This window comes from Typopeltis vanoorti, chromosome 24, assembly GCF_054136105.1.
Source record: "Typopeltis vanoorti isolate ZY-2024b chromosome 24, IOZ_Tvanoo_1.0, whole genome shotgun sequence".
Classification (NCBI taxonomy): Eukaryota; Metazoa; Arthropoda; class Arachnida; order Uropygi; family Thelyphonidae; genus Typopeltis; species Typopeltis vanoorti.
Window position 1 is genome coordinate 78,006,743 of NC_143572.1, and position 24,892 is coordinate 78,031,634.

At 38.3% G+C, this 24,892-nt stretch overlaps 1 protein-coding gene across 2 annotated transcripts in view; it reads right to left on the bottom strand.

Annotated features, from left to right (window-relative positions):
* The window catches only part of LOC150093424 (sodium/hydrogen exchanger 7-like), a 495,244-nt gene that overhangs the window by 199,888 nt on the left and 270,464 nt on the right, over positions 1-24,892 (bottom strand). For both annotated transcript variants that reach the window (XM_090414003.1, XM_090414004.1), the window contains exons 10-11: positions 24,249-24,362; positions 10,268-10,379 (exon numbers count right to left, since the gene is read on the bottom strand). In XM_090414003.1, the coding sequence (XP_090270129.1) occupies positions 10,268-10,379; positions 24,249-24,362 (226 nt within the window). The remainder of the gene's footprint in view (positions 1-10,267; positions 10,380-24,248; positions 24,363-24,892) is intronic.

A 24,892-nucleotide genomic window follows, 5' to 3' on the forward strand; every position in this document is an offset into this window, starting at 1 on the left:
GCTCTAGAGCTGTTGCATAACCTGAATAACAATTCAGCAATAAGGACAGAAGGGATATCAGCACATATGCTAAAGGAATATCCATCTGAGCTGCATAGGCTCTTGATACGGTTGTAAAAATTTGACTCTTAGCTGATGACAGGTTCACAGGAATGGAAATAAAGAATGTATGATAGTATCATTGTACAAAGTTGGTACAAAAACGCATGCAACTAGTTACAGACCTATATACAGCTCAGTGATTAAATATTAAACGAGGATTTTTTTAAATTAGTTTTTAATTTGAATCATAACTAGTTTTGATCACAGAAAACTGTTGACATCTAAGTTTATGATAAGCACAAAGATTTATCTTTGTGTAATGGTTCGTATGTTTTGTAAAACTCACTTTAAATCAGAAGATAATTGTGATGCCAAAACAAACACTGACAGGTAAGGATAAGGAAAACATTTTGGCTGAGAGGATAAAGATGCCGTGGAAAGGGTTAAAAAGGAAGAATTAAAAATATGATACTTTGGTTATGAAATGTAGATGACAAGGACAAACTGAGAGTACGAAGACTGCAGCCACTGGTAAACAGGAGAAAGAGAGAAGATATTAAAGAAGTCCATAAACTTCTGAAAGGTTGTTTTAGGATATTATTTAATAACCTCTAACTATTACCATTTCATATTTGTTAAATGAATGATAGGGATAGCAATAGGGGCATTCATAGAATTTAAGTGTTTTGTGTGGAATTAAGAAAAGGGTGAGAGCTGGATTTTTCTCCCACAAAAAAAAAAAACTAAGAAAAATGGCAGTAAGTGGAATAAAGGTCAAAACCGGTCTGGGTAGTGGCCTTTCCCTTAATGCACAGCATTATACATGTCCGCAAGGAGATGTGCTTTGCATAATGGGAGATACTGAGACAAGGAGTGATGAGAGTTTGGTCCACCTTTACTATGAGTTGCCTCAGTCCTGAAGATACTTCAGGCGCAAACTTTGTTTGCTTGCACTTGGATAAAGGATTAAACTAAATTTATTATAAGTTTGATGTGGTGGGGTATCTACAAAATATGCCCCAAGCTCTGAGTTGATCATTTTTGGCTGTTTGACATTCTGGGTTCCACCAAGGCACTGGATAGATTGGAAACTGAGATGATGTTTTTGGGATGGAGGCTGTTGCTGCCTGGACAATGCATTCTGTTATATATTTTACCACTCATTGATAGGTGTTTGACTGATGGCATCAGTATTAAATTTTGCTAGATGAAAGTGTTCCAGTCAGACTGGTCAATTTTCCATATAGGTATCCGTGTGGGTGAACATGGTTCCTGTGAAGACATTGTGCAGAGAACAGGAAAGTGATCACTTCCATATATGTTCTCTTCAACGTCCCACATGAGTAGTGAAAGAATGAAAGGAGAGCGGATTATAAGTTCAACTGCAGAATATGAATGGGTAGGCATATGGAAGAAAGTACTGAGTTCATTATTTAAAAGGGAGAGGTTATTATTATCAAGAATTCTTTCAATGATCCGACCTCGTCTATTAATGTTGGAACTACCCCATAGAGTATTGTGACCATTAAAGTCACCCATCAAAAGTATGGGTTCAGGCAGTTATGAGATAAGGTTATCAAGATCAATTTCATTTAACTCGGCATTTGGTGGTAAATAAATTGAACATACTGTAATAAGAAATCCCACAGAGAAGCAAATCGCTACTGCTTCAAGAGAAGTATTAAGTTGGACCTGATGGAAAGGAATATGACTGCCCACTAGGATAGCTACTCCTCCATGAGCAGGACCACCTCCAGTTCTGTCCTTACATACAACAGTGAAATTCCTAAAGGTACAGTCCTCATTGGGTCTTAAGTACGTTTCCTGTAGACAGAAACAGAAAGTTTGTGTTTCTGCAACAACATTTTGATATCATCAATATTCTGGACAATCCCACGACAGTTCCATTGTAAAAATTTTCCTATTGTCTTGATTTTATTGACTTTTCTGGTTTTTGGGAGGTTGAGGGCTTACCTTTGTCAATTTATATTTATCCACTGTTTTAAGGAAATATCGACGGCCAGTGTCCATCTCTTCCTCTGGTAGAGTGTTCAAAACATCAAATATGTTAGGGTTAGTTGGTATGTTTAGTTTGCTTTCAGTGGGTACCAATGTATCCATTTTTTCTGTGCGAGTGTCTAGTGGTTAATCTTTGAGTGATGTCTCTGCAATAATATTTTTGACAGCTGAGTTTTCATTGAATTGGACCATTTCGGAAGTTGTCTCTGGAGTAAGGCCATAGGTCTTGTGATTAATGCGCTCAACAGAGAAGCACTTGCGATCATAAAGTTCAGGTATGGTGAAATTATCAGATGGTGGAATAGACATACATGTTTGAGTTGTTGATGGCACTTTTTTAATTGTTACTTTTTCAGCATAAGAGGATCGTAGAACAGGTGTAATGGTGGCCAGCTTTCTTTTTGCATCCTGATATGTTATGTTTCGTTTTGTTTTAATTTTTTGTATCTCTTTTTCATCTTTCCATTTCTGACATGCACGAGAGTAAGCTGGATGATCTCCCTAACAGTTGACACATTTAGCTTTTTTTTCACAGCAAGATTTATTGTCATGTTCTTTACTAACACATCGGACACAGGTAGTAGAACCACGACAGGCAGTTTGGGCATGTCCATATCTTTAACATTTAAAGCATCTCAGCAGGTTAGGGATGTACATTTTAACAGGACAGCTGAGATACCCTGCTTTTACAGATGGCGGAGGCCTAGATGTATCAAAAGTAATGATGATGTTCTTGATTGAGACCAGGCGACCATCACTACGTATCAGGATGTGCCTCACACCAGTCACTCCTTGATCTTTAAGCTCTGAACATATCTCCTCATCAGGAACATCAAGAAGATCTCATTCTGATATCACTCCTCTACTGGAATTAAGTGTTCTGTGAGATGTTACTGCAATGGGTGGAATACAAATGTTGTTGCTCTCAGTAGTTTCTCGGAATGTTGTTTACAGATTGTTTCCACGAGGATATCACCAGAATGCAATTTCTTGACAGTTTTGGGAGGTCCTGCCAGTCCTCCTAAACCTTTTTGGATAAAGAAGAGTGACATTTTCCCAATTGGTTTTTCACCTGTTGCATGAATGATTAAAAAGGTTGGTACATTTATGTCATTATCCGATATCTTTTGTTTCTTTAATAAATTTAGTTTAATCCTTTATCCAAGTGTGAGCAAACAAAGTTTGTGCCTGAAAGTATCTTCAGGACTGGGGTAAGGTGGTACAACACCGGGAAACTCGTTGCAAAGGTGGAGCAAGCTAACATCACTCCTATCTCAGTATCTCCCATAATGCAAAAGACATCTCCTTGCGGATATGTATAATGTTATGCATTAAGGGAAGGGCCACTACCCAGACCAGTTTCGAACTTTATTGAGGACTCTTCAGTGGGAGCCAGGTCCCACTTTTGCAACAAGTTGCCTGGTGTTGTACCACCTTATCCTAGTCCTGAAGAAACTTTCAGGCACAAACTATGTTTGCTCACACTTGGATAAAGGATTAAACTAAATTTATTATAGACTTACCAAGTGAAAAATAAACTTTCGACATCTTTCTCTAAATCCAGAGTAATTTAATAAAAAGGTGACACACCGTTTGGCAACTCCTATAGGTGGAGATGACCTTGTTAATGCTTCTGCTTGGTATCTCCACTTGGACCTGGCTCCCAGTGAAGAGACCTCAATAAAGGTCGAAACTGGTCTGGGTAGTAGCCCTTCCCTTAATGCATAACATTATACATATCCATAAGGAGATGTGTTTTGCATTATGGGAGATACTGAGATAGGAGTGATGTTATCTTACTCCACCTTTGCAACGAGTTTCCCGGTGTTGTACCACCTTACCCCAGTCCTGAAGATACTTTCAGGCACAAACTTTGTTTGCTCGCACTTGGATAAAGGATTAAACTAAATTTATTATAGTCTAATCAAGTGAAAAATAAACTTTCAACATCTTTTGTTTCTTGCTTCTGTTTCCATATGCAGTACTTGGTTGGGACTTTGTTAGGGTCCCTGAAATGTTTGAGGATGAAGGATTCATATTTAAGGAGTTTTTAGTTTGATGCCAGAGCTCCCCACCCACCACAGAGCCATACATGGACGCCCACTACCCGGCAAGCAAAGACTGCACTCAGGGGTGGAACGCCAGGGCTACCCTGGATGCGATACCAGCACTGCAGCAGGTCTAGGATCCCAATCCCAGATCATGGGGTGAGAGACTTATTACAACCCCGTTGACCCTTGCAGGCAAGCCCACTAGCTGATTGATTCTGGCAGGGCCATCCAGGACTGCCCATCTTGCCAAAGCATGGGCCAAAGTAGTGAAAGACTACCAGGATCCCCCTTTCTGGATGTCCACAGGTTGCACCACATGACAAACACTGCAGCAGGGCATTGGATCCCAGTGATGGTGGTCTGGAAAAAGGAAAGACTCAGGAGAAGTAGAGCAAAGAAAAAGAATAAAAAGGGCCAGTACCATAACTGGGAGGTCTCCTCCACCACAAACAGGTACCCCACATGGAGGGGTGGAAGGACGATAGAAAGTGTGGCTATGGCAATTAAGAGGGGTGAAAGGATGGATGAAATGATTGTGATGGTAGGGATGAATGACTTGAGAGGCAATGTAAATTGGGCAGCGAGAGATCCAAGATTCTTGCTTGAGGTTGTACACAAAAAAAAAAAAAAAATGCAAAGAGGAAAGATTGTTTGTGTGTTGCCCAGGTATGTTAGTGATGAGCTGAGCAGAAGAGCAGTAATACTGAATAGCATAATAACCAGAATGTGTCAGAAGATACGATTAAAATATGTGGATGCTTGGAGGGCATTTAAGGACAGAAGAGAACTGTATGTGAGAGACTGATTGCATTTGAATGAAGAAGGATGAAAGCATCTGGAGCAATTGCTGTTTCTGAACGAGTTGGTGTGTCAATGCAAGGAAACCAGAATTCCCAGGGTGGATGGCAGCAGGAGTGGCCTCTTGTGGGACGGCATCAGATAACATGAGTCCGGTGGGGTCTGGATGAGATAATGATAGGTATAGAAGCAGTGATATTTTTATGCTTCATACTAAGGCCAGAAGTATCTGAAATAAAGGAGATGAATTGGTGGTGCTGATAGCATCACAGCCTGACCAAAGATTATTGGGATCTCTGAGACATGGTTGAGAGAAGATAATATAATAATAGGAATTGAAGTAGCAGGGTACAGCATTTTTCGGCAGGATAGGAAAGGAAAACATGGTGGTGAAGTACTGCTTATGATAAGTGATGAGTTATGTCCTCTAAGAGTGGAGGCTTTGGAAGGCGGTGACATTAATGGTTTTGAAAGCATATGGTGTGGGGTAGAATTGGCCAAGATAGGATATTAAGTGGGGTTTATTATTTGCTACAAACCTAGGAGCACAGAGGGTGGGGAGCAAGAGATGTTTAGGCAGTTGAGCTTGGCAAGTACAAGAAGAATGATTGATATGGGAGATTTTAACTGTAGCAATATATGCTGGGAAGAAGATAATGCATGTAGTAATAAGGGAATGGAATTTCTAGAATTCTTGAGAGACAAATGTCTTAGGCAAGATGTAATAGAGAGAACAAGAGGTTCAAGGGTTTTGGATTTGGTCATAGCATCAGAAGAGCTGATATAAGTGAGATGACATCTCTCCCACCAGTTGGAGAGAGTGACCATGTGGTTTTGACTTCTAAGATGAATAGCCATGCAGGAGTATCAAAGAAAAGGGAACGTATGTGGATTTATAAAGGCAGGCGATTATAATAGTTTTAGATATCAACTAGGGGAAGTTCCATGGAGGGCAGAATTGGAAGGCCAGGATATCATTACTGTTTGGGAAATTGTGAAGGAAGTAAATTGAGTAGGAGTTAAATGGATGAATAACACCATTAAACTTGAGTTGCAAAAAAAAGAAACAACTGTGGAAGGAATTTAAGGAGAAAGGTGACCTGCAGGCGCATGAACGGTATAAAGTGCAGGCCAGAAGGGTAACAAGCGTGGTGAGAAAGGCAAAAACGGATTATGAAAGGAAATTAGCCATGCAAGCTAAAGAGAATCCCAAACAGTTCTTTCAATGTGCTGCTAGTAAAAAAAAAAACAGTACATGGCACAATGATTTTAAGGAACGCTGATAGTAGGGAGGTCACTGAATCAGTCGATATAGTGGAATTACTGAGCGAGCACTTGGCAAGAGTATATCATACAGGTGGTGACATTGAAGGAATGAAGGAACCATTAGTTTATATGGGAATTGTGGTGAATAAAGTGGAAGTGAATAGTCTATTACAGTACCTTAATGTGAATACATCTGTGGGATTGGATGGTATATCAGCACGGGTCTTACATGAAGCGCCTAAAGAATTGTCAGTGCCCTTGACCTTATTGTTTAATCTGAGTCTCGGGTCTGGTTTAGTCCCGAAGGGGTGGAAAGAGGGGAAAATTGCTTCCACTGCATAAAGGAGGATCCAAGATTACTATTGCAAATTACCGCCCGATCAGCATATCAGGAGTCGTTGTCAAGGTCTTAGAGAAAGTAGTCAAGGGTAAAATACAGGAATGGATTGATGAAAATGAGATACTGTATGGGGGACAGCATGGTTTTGTGAAGGGTAGATCATGCCTCAGTAACTTGCTCAGGTTTTATAACACAGTGACGGCTGAACTAGATAAGGGTAATGGGTTTACAGTGATACTGTTGGACCTGGCTAAGGCCTTTCACAGGATACCCCATGAAAGTCAAATCCGTAAACTGCAACATATGGGAATGGATATAGGGTTGGTGAGGTGGAGAGGGTGGTTGATGGAGAGATACCAGAGAGTAGGTTACTCAGGAGTAGAGTCCAAAAGATGGCCTGTGATTAGTGGTGTGCCACAGGGTTCTGTTCTTGGACCACTGCTGTTTAATTTGTTCATTAACGATATAGGGAAGAATCTGAGAGGAACGGTTCATTTGTTTGCTGATGATGCTAAGTGGGGAGAGCAATAGTGAATGTAGAAGATGTCAAAATTTTGCAGGATGAATTGAATATATTGGAGGTATGGGCTAAGGAGAATGGATGTCAATTTAATGTGGCAAAATGTAAAGTTATGCATTTTGGGGTGAAAAGATTAGCAGCAGTATATCACACTGGTGGAACTGTACTCCAGGAGATTGATGAGGCCAGGGACTTGGGACTGTTGGTGGATAGGGAGTTGAAGTTTAGGGGGCACATCGCAAAAGTGGCTAAATCTGCTCATCAAATCACTTGGATGCTGAAGAATACTTTGATAAGCAGAGACAAGCAAGTTATTGTTCCTCTGTATCGAGCCTTGATAAGACCTCATCTTGATTACTGTGCCCAGATATTGTTACCTAGGTTTCTTCTTGATGAGGAGGAGGTTGAGAGGATCCAGAGGCGAGTGATCAAGATGATAGAAGGTCTATAGAGTGAACTTTATGAAAACAGGTTGAAGATTTGTGGGTTGCAGAAATTGGTTGATAGGCAGAAAAGAGGAGACATGATTTAGACATTCAAATTGCTGAAGGGTTTCAATAGGATTAATTCAGAGGATATTTTTGAGAACAGGACTGGTGGTGGCAGGACATCCATGGAAGCTAGGCAAAAGTGTGGTTAGTAATGGTGTTAGAGCTGGGTTTTTTACTTTTAGAGTGGTGAATGAGTGAAATAAGTTGCCAGAGTCTGTTGTGGGTGCTATGATAGCGAATGAGTTCAAGGCAAAGTATGATATATACTGTGTGAATGTCGAATAGTTGCGATGGACATGATGTTTAGGGCCTCCCTCAAGGATCTAAACATCAGGGACTCATTGGAGTCACCCATAATAATAATAATATTTGTTAGAAGCAATAGTAAGCTGTATTCCATGAGTGAAGAAGCAGACACAATTTGGTTTAAAGTGATGACAAACAATATTAAACAGGAGCTACATGCAAAAAAGAGGGTATGGAAGAGATATAAGGAAACAGGTGAAGAGAAGATGCATGAAGAATATAAGACACAGGCCAGGAGTGTGACTAGCATGGTAAGGAAGGCGAAACTGGAATATGAGAAGAGATTGGCCCTAAGATCCAAAGAAAATCCTAGGGAATTTTTTAGCTACGTGGTAGTAGTAGGAGAAATGATTGTGGAATAAAAATGGGAATAGAGTGACTGATGCAGAGGACATAGTGGAATTTTTTATGAGCACTTTATTGGAGTATTTCATCCTGGAGGAGTACATGTTAATACTAGAGGGAGGGCAGGTTCAGGGTTTAGAGGAGTGTGTGTTCCGAATACTGAGTACTCTAGATATCAGTAAAGCTGTGGGACTGGATAGTATTTCACCACAGGTTTTGGGAGAATGTGCTAAAGAACTGACAGCTCCATTGATCTGACTCTTCTAAAGGTACCCAAGGAATGGAAGGAAGGTAAGATAGTGCCTTTGCATAAGGGCGGTATCAGACTGAAGTGTCTAATTATAAGCCAGTTTTTGTGTCATCAGTAGTTGTTTAGATCTTGGAGAAATTAGTGAGGGACCCAGGGCCAGCCATCTCGGGGGTGTAGTGGGTGCAATGCACCCGGGGCCCACGATCGAGTGGGCACAGTCGGTACATGTGTTTTGCGGAAACGCATGATATTTCGAATGTGTTTTTTTTTTGTTTTCCTGTGTCAAAATCATTTGAAGGTAAGAGGTTTTACAATACGTTTATTTTGAATCCTTTAATTTTTACCTTTGAAAAATATTTTAGATCCCCAAAAGGTATCTTGCACCTGGTCACTTTATAGAGAAGGCCAGTCCTGGAGGGACCATATACAGCATTGAGCAGATGAGTGTGTTATCTGTGAGAATCAACATGGATTTGTTAAGGGGCACTCATGCTTTAGTAATATGACTGCCTTTTATAATAAAGTGACAAGAGCAGTTGATGAGGGGAAAGGCATATACTGCCATTTTTTTTAATTTTATTTTGCAAAGGCATTTGACAGGGTGACACATGATAAGTTGATATTTAAGTTGTGGCACATGGGTTTAAATGTCAGGTTAGTCAACTAGATTCAGGAATGGCTGCCTGATAGATATCAAAGAGTTGTGTATGGTGGGGCAATATCAAGGAAGGAGGTGGGATTCCACAGGATCAGTACTGGAATCTGTATTGTTCAACCTTAATATCAATGACATTGTCAATGGATTGCAAGGGGATATTCAGTTGGGAAGGGCCATCAGTAATAGTGCAGATATGGCAGCCCTGCAAGAGGATCTGAATAAACTAGACATATGGGCAAATGAATGGGGATGTTGATTTAATGTAGCAAAATGTAAAATCTTGAAGTTTGGGATCCATCGATGTGAGGCTGCATACTCGAATGGAGGAGCTGTATTGGAGGAAGTATAAGAGACAAGAGATCTGTGGGTGATGATTGATAGAAAACTGAAATTCGGGGAGCATATTGCAAAGGTGGTGAAGGTAATTCAGAGGATTGCTACAATACTGAGAAGGACGCTGACATGCAGAGATAAAAGAGTTATCATTCCGTTGTATAAAACCCTGATCAGACCACACTTAGACTATTGTTCTCAAATTTGGTCCCCAGGATTTGAAGGGGATAAATTAACTGTGGAAAGGGTACAAAGGCAGATAACAAAGATGGTTTCAGGACTGTACAATGATAGTTATGAGGATCGGATGAGGGAATGTGGACTGCAGAGTTTGGTGGATAGGAGGAGGAGGAGAGGTGGTATGATTGAGACTTTTAAACTGTTGAGAGGCAGTTACAGGGTGGACATTCGAGAATTCTTTTGCTTGGTGGAACAGTGGGAAGGAGCGATGACAAAGGGCCATCCCTGGAATGCAAGAGGAGTGGTTTCTTTGAGTGGAGGGTAGTTGAACCACGGAATGCATTGTCTGAGAGTGGTGAGAACAAGAACGGTCAATGAGTTCAAGGGGTGGTATGATAGACTGTTTCCTAAGAAGGAACTCCCACGATCAGTCACTTGACTCCATGGAGGCCTGAATAATAATCATAATAATAATATTGCAAATCTGATAAGAAAATGTATATATAATTCTTTATAAGCTTGGTAAAAAATTAAAACAAAAATAAATGAAACAAGGAATGACTGATTTGGTACAGTAAACAGACCAAATAATATTTTAAAACAATTTACAAAAATATACTCAAATAATTACATCACTAAAGTAGAGACCATTTTTATATTGTACTTACCAGAAAAAAATAGCATATGTTGAAAGTTTAGAGGTATTTTGTGATGCCTTCCAAGATTGAGCAAAAATGACAATGGATATACATGAAGAGCTCTTCCTACAGCTATAGCCAACTATTTTTGTCAAGTCAAGTCAAAAAAATAAATGCGTTTATGTTTGGGTATACTAATCATGAAATTAAATTCTAATGACAAATGAACTATCTAATGGCAAACTATTAAATAAAAGCATAATTTCTCTTCAAATCCAAATTTTTTTATTTATATAACTAGCAATCCTGTATGTACTTGTTACCAACAACAAATTTATGCAGGAATAAAATGGACTGAAATCTTTTCGATGACGTATGTAGATTATTATTATTATAGGCGACTCCAGGGAGTCCTTAGACTCATCGAGGGAGGACCTAAACATCACACCCACACAACTATTCGACATTCTCACAGTATCTATCATACCTTGCCTTGAACTCGCTCACCGTCATAGAACCCACAACAGACTGTGGCAGCTTATTCCATTCATTTACCACTCTAAAAGTAAAGAACTCAGCTCTAACACCCTTGCTAACCACACTCTTGCCCAGCTTCCACAGATGTCGCCTAGTTCTCCCACCACTAGTCCTGATCTCAAAAATATCCTCTGAATTAATCCTATAGAAACCCTTCAGCAATTTGAATGTCTCAATCGTATCTCCCCTTTTCCACCAATCAACCAATTTGTGCAACCCACAAATCTTCAGCCTGTTCTCATAAGGTTCATTCCATAGACTTACTATCATCTTGGTCACTAGCCTCTGGATCCTCTCCACCTCCTCCCCATCAAGACGAAACCTAGGTGACTAAATCTGGGCACAGTAGTCGAGATGAGGTCTTATCAAGGCTCGGCCAGAGGAACAATAACTTGCTTGTCTCTGCTCGTCAAAGTATTTTTCAACAACCAAGTGAGTTGATGAGCTGATTTAGCCACTTTTGCGATGTGCCCCCTAAACTTCATCTCCCTATCCACCAACACTCCCGAGTTCCTGGCCTCATCAATCTCCTGGAGTACAGTTCCAGCAATGTGGTACACTGCTGCTAATCTTTTCACCCCAAAATGCATAATCTTACATTTTGTCACAATAAATTAACATCCATTCTCCTTAGCCCAGAACTCCAATATATCCAAATCATCCTGAAGGTTTTGACATCTTCTGCATTCACTATTGCCCTACCCAACTTTGCATCATCAGCGAACAAATGAACTGTTGCTCTTAGTTCCTTCCCTATATCGTTAATGAACAAAATAAACAGCAGTGGTCCATGAACAGACCCCTGTGGCACACGACTAGTCACAGGCCATCTTTTGGACTCTACTCCTGAATAAACTACTCTCTGATATCTCTCCATCAACCACCCACCTATCCATCTCACCAACCCTATATCCATTTCCATATGTTGCAGTTTACAGATTAGAATTCCATGTGGTATCCTGTCAAAGGCCTTAGCCAAGTCCAGCAGTGTCACTGTAAATCCATTACCCTTATCCAGTTCAGCCATCACTGTTATAAAACTTGAGCAAGTTACTGAGGCATGATCTACCCTTCACAAAACCATGTTGTTCCCTGTACAGGAGGGGGGGGGGACAGCATGGTTTTGTGAAGATGGATATGTAATTGGTGTCAATTTTCATATGACTAATTCTGGACAGGTTGCAAATCAAGACCTGTTTCTATTAGCAATGGTCATCTATCTGCTAGTGATTTTTGCATAGTGATAACTGATCAATTTTGTGGAAATTCCATATATCTACAAACAAACACTGCACTACAGCTTCACTTCATCAATTGTAGAAACAATCCACGACCATTTTTTTTTATAAAAATTACAGTACAATTTTTACATCATGTTTACTGGGAAAAAAAATGAAACTTGCATTTTCTAGAACTCAACAGGTGATGTGAGAATACCAGTTATTAATTGCATCAAAAATTATATTTACTTCACTAAACTTCATATAGCATCTGATCAACCATTAGCACTATTAATGGAAGCAATCAAAGTAACCAAGGAAGGTAGTCAAATTATTTTCGAATATAGCATTAGAACTTTATTTAAAGAAAAATAATAAACGTCCATTATTATTTTATATCAAATAGTCCAGCAATTTTTATGATTAGAAACTTTCAAGTTTCAAAAATAATTAGAAGCGTAAAATGTTTCATAAATCTTGGCATGATGAATTGTCTATGTATTGCAGTACTTAACACTTTCATTGCCAAGCTGAAAATTGGAATTTCGTGTGGTGGCCAAATTTTTAAAATTTTTTTATTTAGTTAGCGATGTCCATGCGATAACGCGTGATCGGCCGTTTGGTGAGAACTCGCATCACGCGTATCGTTCATTGCCAAGCTGAAAATTGGAATTTCGTATGGTGGCCAATTTTTTTTTATTTAGTTAGCGATTCCCCGCGATAACGTGTGATTGGCCGTTTGGTGAGAACTCGCATCGCGTGATTGGCAATGAACATGTTAAAGACAATCTTTCAAAGAATTCACATACTGACAATTTTAACAGTACTGGAAATTAATTTATGATCGAGTTTATAGGGCACTCCTTGATTAGTCCATAATGGACCTCTTCTCCCTCATCAATGCTATATACCACTATCAAAACTATATATTTTCAGAGAAATTCCATAACTGTTTTGCTAAAAACCTATTTATAAGTTGGCAGCTACTTAAAGAAATGTCTTCTATTTGCATTACATCTACTCAAAGCATCATTCAAATATCAAAGATTGCAACATCCTGTTGACTTCAGTATTAATGGTGGCTATTTCTTAGACTGTAATAAACATCTATACTGTTTTGAAATTCATACAAGAATCTTCTGATTGCTTTCCTTTTCTCTATGTCTGAGAGCATTTCTCAGAGTGGTAGCTGTTCAATATTACAGTGATATCCATAATAATACAAAAACAATTTCGGCATTCCTGCACAGTTTAGAGATAATGCTATCAAGGTTATAATTTACTTATAACAATATTATAATTTTAATTTACATCAATTCTTTCTGTGCATATTGTAATTTCCATAACAACAAAAAGCATTTTGTGGAAATTCCATATATCTACAAACAAACACTGCACTACAGCTTCACTTCATCAATTGTAGAAACAATCCACGACCATTTTTTTTTTTATAAAAGTTACAGTACATTCATGATTCATGCAAGCAAACAAACAAAATGTACTGATATGAACAAAATTTTAATTTATTTTCTTAATCTCCATACATTCACAAGATTCATCATGGGGGTAAACTGATAGTCAATACAAAGTGTATCATACCACTATTTAAACTTATCCACCATTTACACTTTCAACGACCTCTCATACAATGCATTCTATGCTCCTATCAATCTCCATGCAAAAAAATTTACTTCTTATCTTTTTATTCCCCACTTCCTTTTGTAACTTCCAGGGATGGTCCCTTGTTCCATCCTCTCATTCTACCATATGAAAAATCTCAGTGTTAATCTGATGATAACCTTTCAACAGCTTAAATGTCTCAATCATATACCCTCTTTGTCGTCTATATCCAACAAACTCTGCAGCCTGCATGCATTCAGCCTATCATCATAACCAACATTGACAAGTCTTGATATTATTTTTGTTATCCATATCTGCATCCTAACTCCAAGGTTATTTCATCACCTTCAAATCCTGGTGTCAGATAAGAGCACAGAAATCCAGATCTGATATGATCAAAGCTTTATACATTGGGACCACCACCATTTTATCTTTCATGGTCAACGTCCTTTCATTAAACAGCCAAGTTAATGGCACAACTAGTTTTACTGTACATTCCCTTAAAACACATGGCAAAGTCCCATCTAGACCCTCTGCCCTATTGACATTTAGCATACTCAGTATTTGGGATATATCCTCTTCATTCACTTACTACACTTTGCCACTTCTTATCCCTCTAGGAATAAAGCCTGCTGTACTAGGTTAGAGCACTGATAAAGTGATCATTAAACAGCTCAACTATTATTATTATTGTTGTATGGGCCCCCTCCATGGAATCCAAAGACTCATTGCAGGAGATCCAAACTATCTACACAATTTATCATACCTCCTCCTAGAACACATTAACAAAATTTAATGGGTTCAAGTGCAGAACAAATTCCAATCATTTACAACTCTCAAAGCAAAAAATCTAGTCCTCATACCCATACTACCACAACTTTATTCAACTTTCAGGGTTCCAGATCCCTTGTTTGGGACCCACATGCTGAAACATTTCCCTTGCATCAATCTTATAAAACCTTTTAAGCAACTTAAATGTTTCTATAATATTCCCTTTTCTGCTACCAACAAACTTATGCAATCCACACACCCTCAATCTATCCTCATAGGGAACATTCTATATACCACTCAGTATCTTAGTTGCTCACCTCTGAGTCTTCTACCTTGCTTTCCCCATCCCCAAGAAACCCAGGAGACCAGATTCAATGTCCTAATCCAGATGTGGGTGTATCAAAGCCTTTTCTTTCTTTCTTTTATAGTCACTTCTGGCTACAGGTGTCTTCCAATTCTCTCCATCTGTTTCAATCTTGAGCTTGTTGGTACCAAAGGGTTCCAATTGTTTTTCTTATATCATCTGGCCATCTTATTTCAGGTATTCCAGCTGATCTTTTTACCTTCATATGGCCACCACTTCAGTAAAACTTTTGTCCATCTATTGTCCTTGGGTCATGATGTGTCCTGCCCATTTCCATTTCTTTCAAAGTATGTTTTCTTCAATATCTAAAAATTTTGTTTTAGCTCTTATTTCTTCATTTCTGATTTTATCTGAGTCTTATGTTTAGCAGACATCTTTCCATTCCTCTTTCTGTTTTTTGTATTTTATCTATTATTTCCTTTCTGATCGACTAGGTTTCTGCTCTGTATGCCATAACACACAATACATTGGTTGAACAGTCTTCTCTGTTCTCAGGTTTTATTTTGTTTAAAAATCTCTTCTTCCAAAAGCACATCTCATTCCTATTCTTCTTTTCACTTTGTCCATGACTCCTTGTTTCTTCATTGTTAACAATTTTCCTAAGTATACATCCTCATTTACTAATTCAATTTCTTCAATGTTACTTTAATAACTCTGTGTCTTTCATTTTTACTAATTCTCATGGAAAGGCTTAGACATTGGTTATGCATTTTTACTAAATAGCTTAAGAAAATTAAAACATATACTAGGATATACATTAAAATAAATTTTAATACACTTCCAATATTTCAGCACCATCATGTTGCCATTTTCACAGGAACTTAAAAACAAGACACGTGCACGCAAGCACAACAAACAGTAAATGAGGACGAAGCAGGAAGCTATTCTTTCTCCTAAAAGTCCTGATGGTTCCTCCTAGCGGGCAATGTTGGTATTCTTGGGCGATTGGGCTGAAGGTCTTCTGATGTAGGTTTCCCAATTTGGGGCAGTCTCATGCAACCAAATTTGTTGAAGTTTGGATTGTTTCTTAGGGCTGAGGCTGATTCCATGAAAAGCCTCTCGTATTTGAATTTACTATAGTGTATTATCGTAGCTTTCTTCCACCGTATTCTATGGCGGGTATCCAGCGCATGGTCTGCAAGACCAGATGGCTCTATTGGTGAAACCAGATGTAGTCCTTGTGTTCTGAAATTCTGATATTTGCTGTCCTGCCTGTTTGGCCAAAGTAGGACAGCTTACAGCTGCAAGGGACCTGGTATACCCCAGGTAGGTCGGGGGGGGGGGGGGGTCGGTCTTTAGTAGAGCGGATAAGGGATGCCAATTTTTTTATATGGTCTGTAACAAGAAGTTAAGGCATGTTTTTTTTTTAGGATTTTTGTAATTTTTTCCGAGGTGCCTTGGATATAGGGTATGGTGATGGATTTAGAGTAATCCTTGTTGTGAGGGGGGGGGGGAAATGTGGTTTACTGGTTTCAATATTTTTTGGATTTTTTTTTGGGTAGCCATTGGCTGAGAAAGTGTTGAGAATGTGGTTTAGTTCTGTGGTTAGGGCACTGTCATTTGAACAGATAAGTTTAGCCCTGTTGTGTAGTGTCTTAATGACTCCATATTGTTGTGAGGGGGGTGGGAATTGTTGGTGAATGTATCTGCCTGTATGGGTGGGTTTTCTATAGACTGAGAAAACCAAGGTTCCATCAGGCTGGCAGGTGACTAGTGTGTCTAAGAAAGAAAGGCAGTTGTTTTTTTCTTCTTCCAGGGTGAATTTGATTCTGGGGTGTTTGACTGTTTAAGTGTGTTAGGAAGGAGAGGAGTGCATCTGAGCCATGTGGCCAAATAGAGAACACATCATCAACATAGCGAAGCCATATGGTTGGTTTTTGTGGGGCAGAGTTTAAGGCTTTCTCTTCAAAAGTCTCCATATAAAAGTTGGCCGAGGGTGGGGAGAGTGGAGAACCCATGGCTGTCTCCCCTATTTGTTTGTAGAATTTTCCTTGCCAAACAAAATAGCCTAAGTTCATTGTGAACTGAAATAGGGCTGTGATATCGTGAGGAAATTTGGCTTGGATTAGCTCTAAGGATTCTTTGAGTGGGATTTGTGAATAAGGAGGAGACATCAAAACTGACCATTACGTCAGTGTGTTTGGGCGTAAGGTTTTCTATGCTGGCTTTGAAGTGGGCCGAGTTTTTTTATGTGTGAAGGTGTGTTGCCAGTATAGTGTGTGAGAGCTTTGGCCAAATGTTTAGCTAGTTTGTATGTGAGGGAATCAATGCCATCCACTATGGGACGTAATGGCACATTTTCCTTATGTATTTTTGGGAGTCCATAAATACGGAGGGGGGGGGTATGGAGTTAAATGGTTTTAATTTGTTAGTGACTTCTACAGGCCAAGAAGTGACCTTCTTAAAGAGCCTGGAGCTTTCTAATTTGTGAGTTGGTGGGATTGTACTCGATAGGGAGGTAAGTAGCCCGATCTAACAATAGAGCATTCAGCTTACCTGTGTAATCCTTTTGATTAAGCAATACTGTGGCATTCCCTTTATCCGCTTTGGTGATTATTATTTCCTTGTTTTTCTTTAATTCTAGTAGAGATTTAATTTCCTTACTGGGCATGTTCGTTTTTGGTGGTTTTGCTTTGGTGAGAACACAAGCCACATCCAGTCTAATATCGCTGGCGACATGGTTTGGAAGGTGTCGTATACCGCATTCAATTCGTATCATAATATCTTCAGCAGGTATTCTTCTGGGCGCAATGGCGAAGTTGTGGCCACGTGAGAGAACATGGCCACAACTTCAGGTTTCACACTGTCTTTCATCGAATCGTTTTCGGTTTGTCATTATTTTGGTTTTCTCAGAATTAATGTCTAATCTAATTTCTAGTGATTTAGTTGTTAGATCTTCTATCATTTCTTTTAAATCTTTAATATTGTTTACAATAATAAGAATATCATCAGCAAATCTTGGGTTATTTAATTTAATTCCATTAATATTGACCCCTTTGTTGGACCATTCTAAATACACATATATTCCAGTGTCAATGTAAACAGTTTGAGAGAAATGGTGTCTCCTTGCCTTATTCCTTGATTTATGTGAAATTTCCATAAATATATTTTATGTTAATATTGCCATAATCTCTAAGAGCTTCTATTACTGATAATGATTTTATGCAATCAAAAGCTTTTTTAAAATCTCTGAATGCCATGTGAAGAGGAAGGTTATATTCAATGCATTTTTCAATAAGCAGGCTTATTGACTGAATATGATCTATTATACTGAAGTTATTTCCGAAACCAGCTTGTTCAGAGGGTTGTACTGAATTAAGTCTTGCTTCTAATCTACTGGTTAAAATTCTAGTGAAAAACTTATAAATGTGGGATAACAAACTAATAGGTCTGCAGTTTCTAGTTTTAATTTACTTTCTTTTCCATGCAGCAAAATAATGTTTGCATTATTCCATATTTGGGGTGTTTCTCCTTTTTTGATGCATCTATTGAAGAGGATTTTCAAAATCTTTCTTTTAGAATATCCCCAATTTTCTTTAATCATCTCTATTATTAAACCATCATCCCCAGCAGCTCTACTGTTTTTCATTGCATTTCTCATAAAGAGGAATAACAACTTCCATTTCTTTACTTGTTAACGTGTTCTTCAATAGCGAAGTAATATTATGGACTACCTTAGCAATGTGTCCTTTAAACTTTAACTTCATCTACCACTTCAGGAAACAGAAGCTAAGTTTTAGAGGGAGTACAGTACTATCAATCCCAAAATGAATAACTTTCCATTTCTCCACATTAAACCGACACTCATTATCTTCTGTCCATACTGACAGCCTATTTAAATCATCGTGCAAGCTCTCCACATCACCTTGATTGACTATTACTCCACCTAATTTAGCATTTTCAGCAAACAACTGAATATTTCCTTTCAAGTAATTTCGTTTATTATTACACCCTCCATGGAGTTGGCAGACTAATTGTGGGAGGTTCATTCAACTGACATTTTTATCATATAGAATCTTAAAATCCTTAACACTACTTGCATTAACGACACATTGTTAATGCATTCCATTCATTGACAATTCTCAATGTAAAAAATCTACTCCTCACACCCTTCTTCACCACACTTTTACATAACTTCCAGGAATGACCTCTGGTTTTTCTCCTCTCACCTTCTACTCTTTTAATAATCCCCTCTGGATTAATCTGATAAAATCCTCCCACCAACTTAAATGTCTCTATCATATCATTTCTCTTCCTCCTTTTCACCAAACTCTGCAATCCACATCTCTTCAACCTCTCTCCATAGCCAGCATTCCAAACTCCTGATACTATCTTAGGACAATCGTCTCTGGACCCTCGTCAATGTCTCCACATCACATTGAAAACCAGGTGACCAGATCTGAGCACAACAGTCCAAGTGTGGTCTGACCAGTGCCTTATACAGCGGCACACCCACTTCTTAATTTTCATGTTAGAGTACTTCTCATCACAGCAGTACTATGATGTGCAACCTTTGCAGCACTAACTCTATGCCCTCTAAACTTCAGTATACTGTCAACCATCACTCCCAAATTTCTAATCTCATCCACTTCCTGCAGTAAAGCACCATCGATATACTACACAGCCTTATATTTCTGCACACCAAAATGCAACACCTTGCACTAATTGATATTAAAACTACAAACCATCGCTTTTGTCCAACTAAAAAGACTAAAAAGTCTATTCAAATCTTCCTGAAGGGATTCAGCAACAGCAGTGCTACTTATAATTCTTCCCAACTTTGCATCATCGGCAAATAACTGAAGATCCCCTAGTCAGTCCATATTATATATCGTTTACAAACAAGTTAAACAGCAGAGGCCCAAGAACAGAACCCTGGGGAATATCGCTGGTTACCCTTCTTTTTTCAGACACTGCTCCATCATACACAACCTGCTGGTATCATTCAGAGAGCCAATCTCTGATCCATCTAACCAATATACTATCTATTCCCATCCTTTGCAGCTTGTACACCAACTTATGTGGTAATCTATCAAATGCTTTTGGAAAGTCCAAGAATATCGCTGTATATGATTCTCCCTTATCTATCACACTCGTCACCTTATCATAAAATGCAAGTAAATTACTAAAACAGGACCTACCCTTTACAAATCCATGCTGACCATCATAAAGAATGCCATGTCCATCAACCCAGTTCTGTATTCTATTCCTTATCAATCACACCAACACCTTGACCATAACTGCAGTTATACAGACTGGCCTATAACTGGAGACTTCACTTAGAACCATGCTTGTGGTGTGGTACTATTTTGCCTTCTTTCCACTCCCTACCAACTGCAAAACTTTCATTAAATAATCAGATCAAGAGCATAACCAACTGTGGTGCACATTCCTTAAGAATACATGGTAATATGTAATCCATTCCCACAGTCTTATTCACATCTAACCCAACCCAACATCTGATACACCTCTGTTTCTTTCACTTCCAATTCTTCTAATACTTGACTCTCTTTCATGTATTGTGCCGAATCATTTATACCAATATGATATACACTGATAAAGTGCTCATTCAATAATTGACCATATCATTTTTCAGCTGTTATTCTGATGCCATAATTATTCTTTCTCTTGCTTGCCACGTAGCAGAAAAATTTCCCCAAGTTAACCTTGGCTTGACCAGCCAATCTCCTCTCATTCTACACCTTTTCTCTCTTTACCATGCTTGTCACCTTTCTAGTCTGCACTTTATAATCTTCATGGATATGAACCCCACCAACTGTCTTGTACTTCCTCCATAACCTTTTCTTTTTCCAGCGCAGCTTACTTGATTTCACTGTTCATCCATTTCACTCCCATTCTATTTACTTGCTTAACCCTCAGTATGCAGTCATATTGCTTTTGTGAGATACTGTCTTATGAGATTCCATGCATAGTCAACATCTTTTCCACTCAGCTCATCTACCCAATGTACTGATGCTAACTGACTACAGAGCTTTTTATAATCACCTGCTTTATACTTCCACATGTATTCATTTTTGTCAGTGAACTTTTCTTGTTTCATCACTTCCCAAACAAGTACCTCATGATCACTCTCACCAACCTGTGGCAGTGTCAACACTTCATTTCATTAACAACTACATCTTGTGAAGTTATCACCAAATTCAAAATATTAAAGCCTCTAGTTGCTTCAATCACATGCTGCTTACGATAATTATCTCTCAGGAAATCCACAAACTCGCTCTCCTTGTTCCCATACACTATCTCCTCCTTCCAGTGTATATTCCTGTAATTAAAGTCTCCCATCAGATCACCTTTTTGCATGCCCAACTAATTTGTCTAAACATTTCACAATCAGTATTCTCTGCATTCCCTGGCCTATAACAGCATCCTATCAGATATACTAACCTGTTTATTTTAACTTTGCATCACACAGATTCAAAATCTGTGTATGCACTTTGAACTTCCACACTGTGGAACACAATTCCTCTGCAATCATTAACAGCACACTCCCCCTGCTATTTTCAAATCTTTGTCCTTCCAGAAAATTATATATCCTTCTTATTCTATTCCCGACACCACATCCTCCTCACACAACGAAGTTCCACTTATTCTAATTGTTTGGGCATACCGTCTCAATCAATACAACAAACTTGACTCTTGTTTCGAATACTCCTTCCATTTGTATATAAACATAATTGCTGTGTGTTTGAGGTCATTCTACAAGCACCAACATTCTCTATTCTAGCTGTTATACTACAGCTCGCTCTGGTTTGACCACTCCCATTTTGCTGATCCTGACTGTGATTTCCATTCTTACCCGTCTCATCTGCACCTTTAACCATTCCATCACCTTGTGCTGCTGCAACCACATCTTCAACCTCTCATCCATCTTCCTCCTGAAGTACAATCTTTTGATTTGTGCTATCCTGTTTCACAGGTAGACTCTGATCATTTGCTACATTAACTTCTTGGCTCTATGCCTTCTTAGAAAACAATAGCCTTTCTAAATACCCAACACCAAACCCATTCAAATGCTTTATACCATTTGAACCATCAGCTTTATACATTTGAACTTCCCTTCAAATTCACTCCACAGATTTACAAATTGAATCCCCTTTGCCTCACACAATTCAGCCCTCTTACTATTATCTCCGCTCTCCTTCTCAATTCACTGTTATCAATATCTGGGCAATATGCCTACGACTTTCCCAACAAATTATACAGCAATGTTTCCAGGACTGACCCTTGCAGCACACAACTGTTTTTTGCCTTGATTCTGCCCCTCCATATACCACTTTTTGATATCTCTCCAGCAGCCACCCTTTTATCCACTTAACCAGCATAATATCCATTCCCATTTGCTCTAATTTACATAACAGTTTCATGTGGTATTCTATTCTGTCAAAATGCCTTTGCAAAATCCAGCAGAATCATTACCCATTTCCTTGATCCAACTCTGTTACTCTATAATAAAAAGTTAGTCAATTACTAAGGCATGACCTACCCTTCACAAAGCTATGTTTTATCTACCCATTCTTGAATTCTCTTTTTTGACCAATTTTTCCAGTAGTTTTACAACCAGACCTGAGATACTGATTGGTCTATAATTTGCTACTGCAGTCTTATTGCTCTCTTTCCACTCCTTTGGAACTTTACCAGAGCTGAAACAACTATTTCATATGTATTTGTCAACCCCAGTCCCTTTTCCATCCAGCAAAGTAATCAATTCATAATAAGTTTCCAATTACCTGCCACAAAGCAAAACACCCTCCTTGGGATTCTTCTTGAATTGCAGTGCTAGTCTCCTTCCATATTCAATCTACTAGTCATTTAGAAAAGAAATATTTGAAATTTTTACAAATTCATAAATTAGTTGTTTCAGAATCTAAATCTGCTAACAAATAATGGTGATCCGATATCATTTGACTTAAGTTGAGAATTGAATAAATGAAGACTTTTTGACTTAGTACAAGTTAACATTAACACAGGTAAAGTAAATGCATTTTATTTATTTTTTTTTTTATGTTAATCCCACTCATAAAAGGTGCTCACCCTATATAGTACATTTGTATTGTGGGTAGGCTAAGAGTTAGTAATCTAGAAACCTTGTTCTACAGACTAAGTAGCATGGTACATTTTCAAATCATTTCATGTCTCCAATAAGAACAATGATTTTACACCAGACTAAGAGTGATCTACAACCCAAACCTATTTTCACAAACAACCTTGCCACAGTGGAATTCAAGCATAGAAATGCTATCCATGCTGACAATGTTAGTAACATTACATAAAAATGTGAGTTAAAAATACCATCTGAATAGATGATAAAGTATGGTGAGACATGATATGATCTGAGAAAGTCCTACACAAATCAGAACTTCTGAAACAAAAATTACAACTTGGCTAGTATTATAAAGACCTTTAACTTTTATATCAAATTAATTTTTTTTTTCAGTGCTCAATATTTTCATACAACAAAAACTAAGGTACAGTATGATGCAAAAAACAGTACTGAATATACTATATGTCATGGAGTAAACAAGTATATTAACAAAGAAATATTTTTACACCTGATGATATGTACACCCATATGTGCTCAAAATGGGTACCTTGTCATCTTGGAGAACTAGGGTTGGGACATCTGCTGGACATTTTTGTCCTTAGTTCATCAAGGTTTTGAAGGCAGGTCATGGTGGAAAACCCATTCCTTGAACATACCCCAAATGAAGGAATTAAGCGATGAGATCAGGAGAATGTTAAGGGTACGGGAATTCTGTGAACCTTCCAGGGAATTGTTCTGATAAATAGGCTCAAGAACCACATGATGTGTGACAGGTTTCTCTGTCCTTTTGGAATACTTGTGTATGAAATGAATGTTTTTTTGCATGAAACATCCTACGCAAATCCTGAGTGAATAGAACCAATACATTCTTGATGTAGCATTTGCTATCCAAGGTAATGGTTACATCACCCTCTTAAATGAAGTAGGGGCCCAATTATGCCATGGCCAGAAACCACACACACCATGCGGTGACCTTCTCACTGTGAAGAGGTTTCTCTTGGACAAATTCAAGTCTTGGATGTTCAGGGTTGACTGCATTTCGGAGACTGTAACACTTGCTTCAGCGCGCACATCCATGATTTTTATTTGTGCTAATGTGGTCTCCCGGAATGTCCTTTTGCATTGTGGCAGAACACTCCCAGTACGTGGTAACCTCTCAACTAAGGCAATGATGACACTTTTGCTTGGGGCACACTTATGGAAATTGTGAACAAACTGCTCACAAATGTGTAGTAGGCTTGGACCATTTGCTCTACCAACTCCATATGATCGAAAATAATGCTCAACGATAAACATCCTTTCTTCCAATGTCAAAACCATTGCTACAATGAAATGTAATGTAATGTCAAAGTTCAGTACTTTTTTTTTTTTTTTACACCATATCGTATTTCACAAATATTGCAGATAACTACCTTCTTTTTATTTTTAAAAGGATACAAATGATACAAAGATAAAGCCTGCATCCCACTTATGTTTCTGGTAAGTAAACATTGAAACTCCAATATATGTGAATATGAAGTTCTCTGCTACAAAACTAAGAAGTTCAAATATCTAAGGAGGGAAAAAAGTTAACAAATACATATATTAATTCACAAATAAAGTTCAACATCACAAAATGAAGTACTATTAAACAATGTAAATTTTGTTTCATTCAACATTTTTTAATAATAATTAATCTAAGTTTAAGATATGAGCCTGTCATGGTCCTTTATGATAGCTTAATGTACTTTTCACGACTGTATACAACAGAGATTGCAACAATATAGCTGTCCAACAACATTAATTTATCAAATGCAAGTATTTAACAAGTTACTCAACTTTAACTGGTTTCCATCGTGATTCTGATACAGTGGAGAGAGAGTGTGCAAAGGAGAGTGTCAAAATTGACATCAGGATTGTAGATTACTGATTATGAAAAAGGATTGAGAATTTGTAGGCTGCAGACACTAGCAAACAGGAGAAAGAGAGGTGTTATGATTGAGACTCACAGACTTCTGAAAGGGTTATACAGAATTTCAGTAGATGGAATTTTTCATTTCATGGAGGTGGGGAAAGGATGGGAGGGTATTCATGGAAGCTGA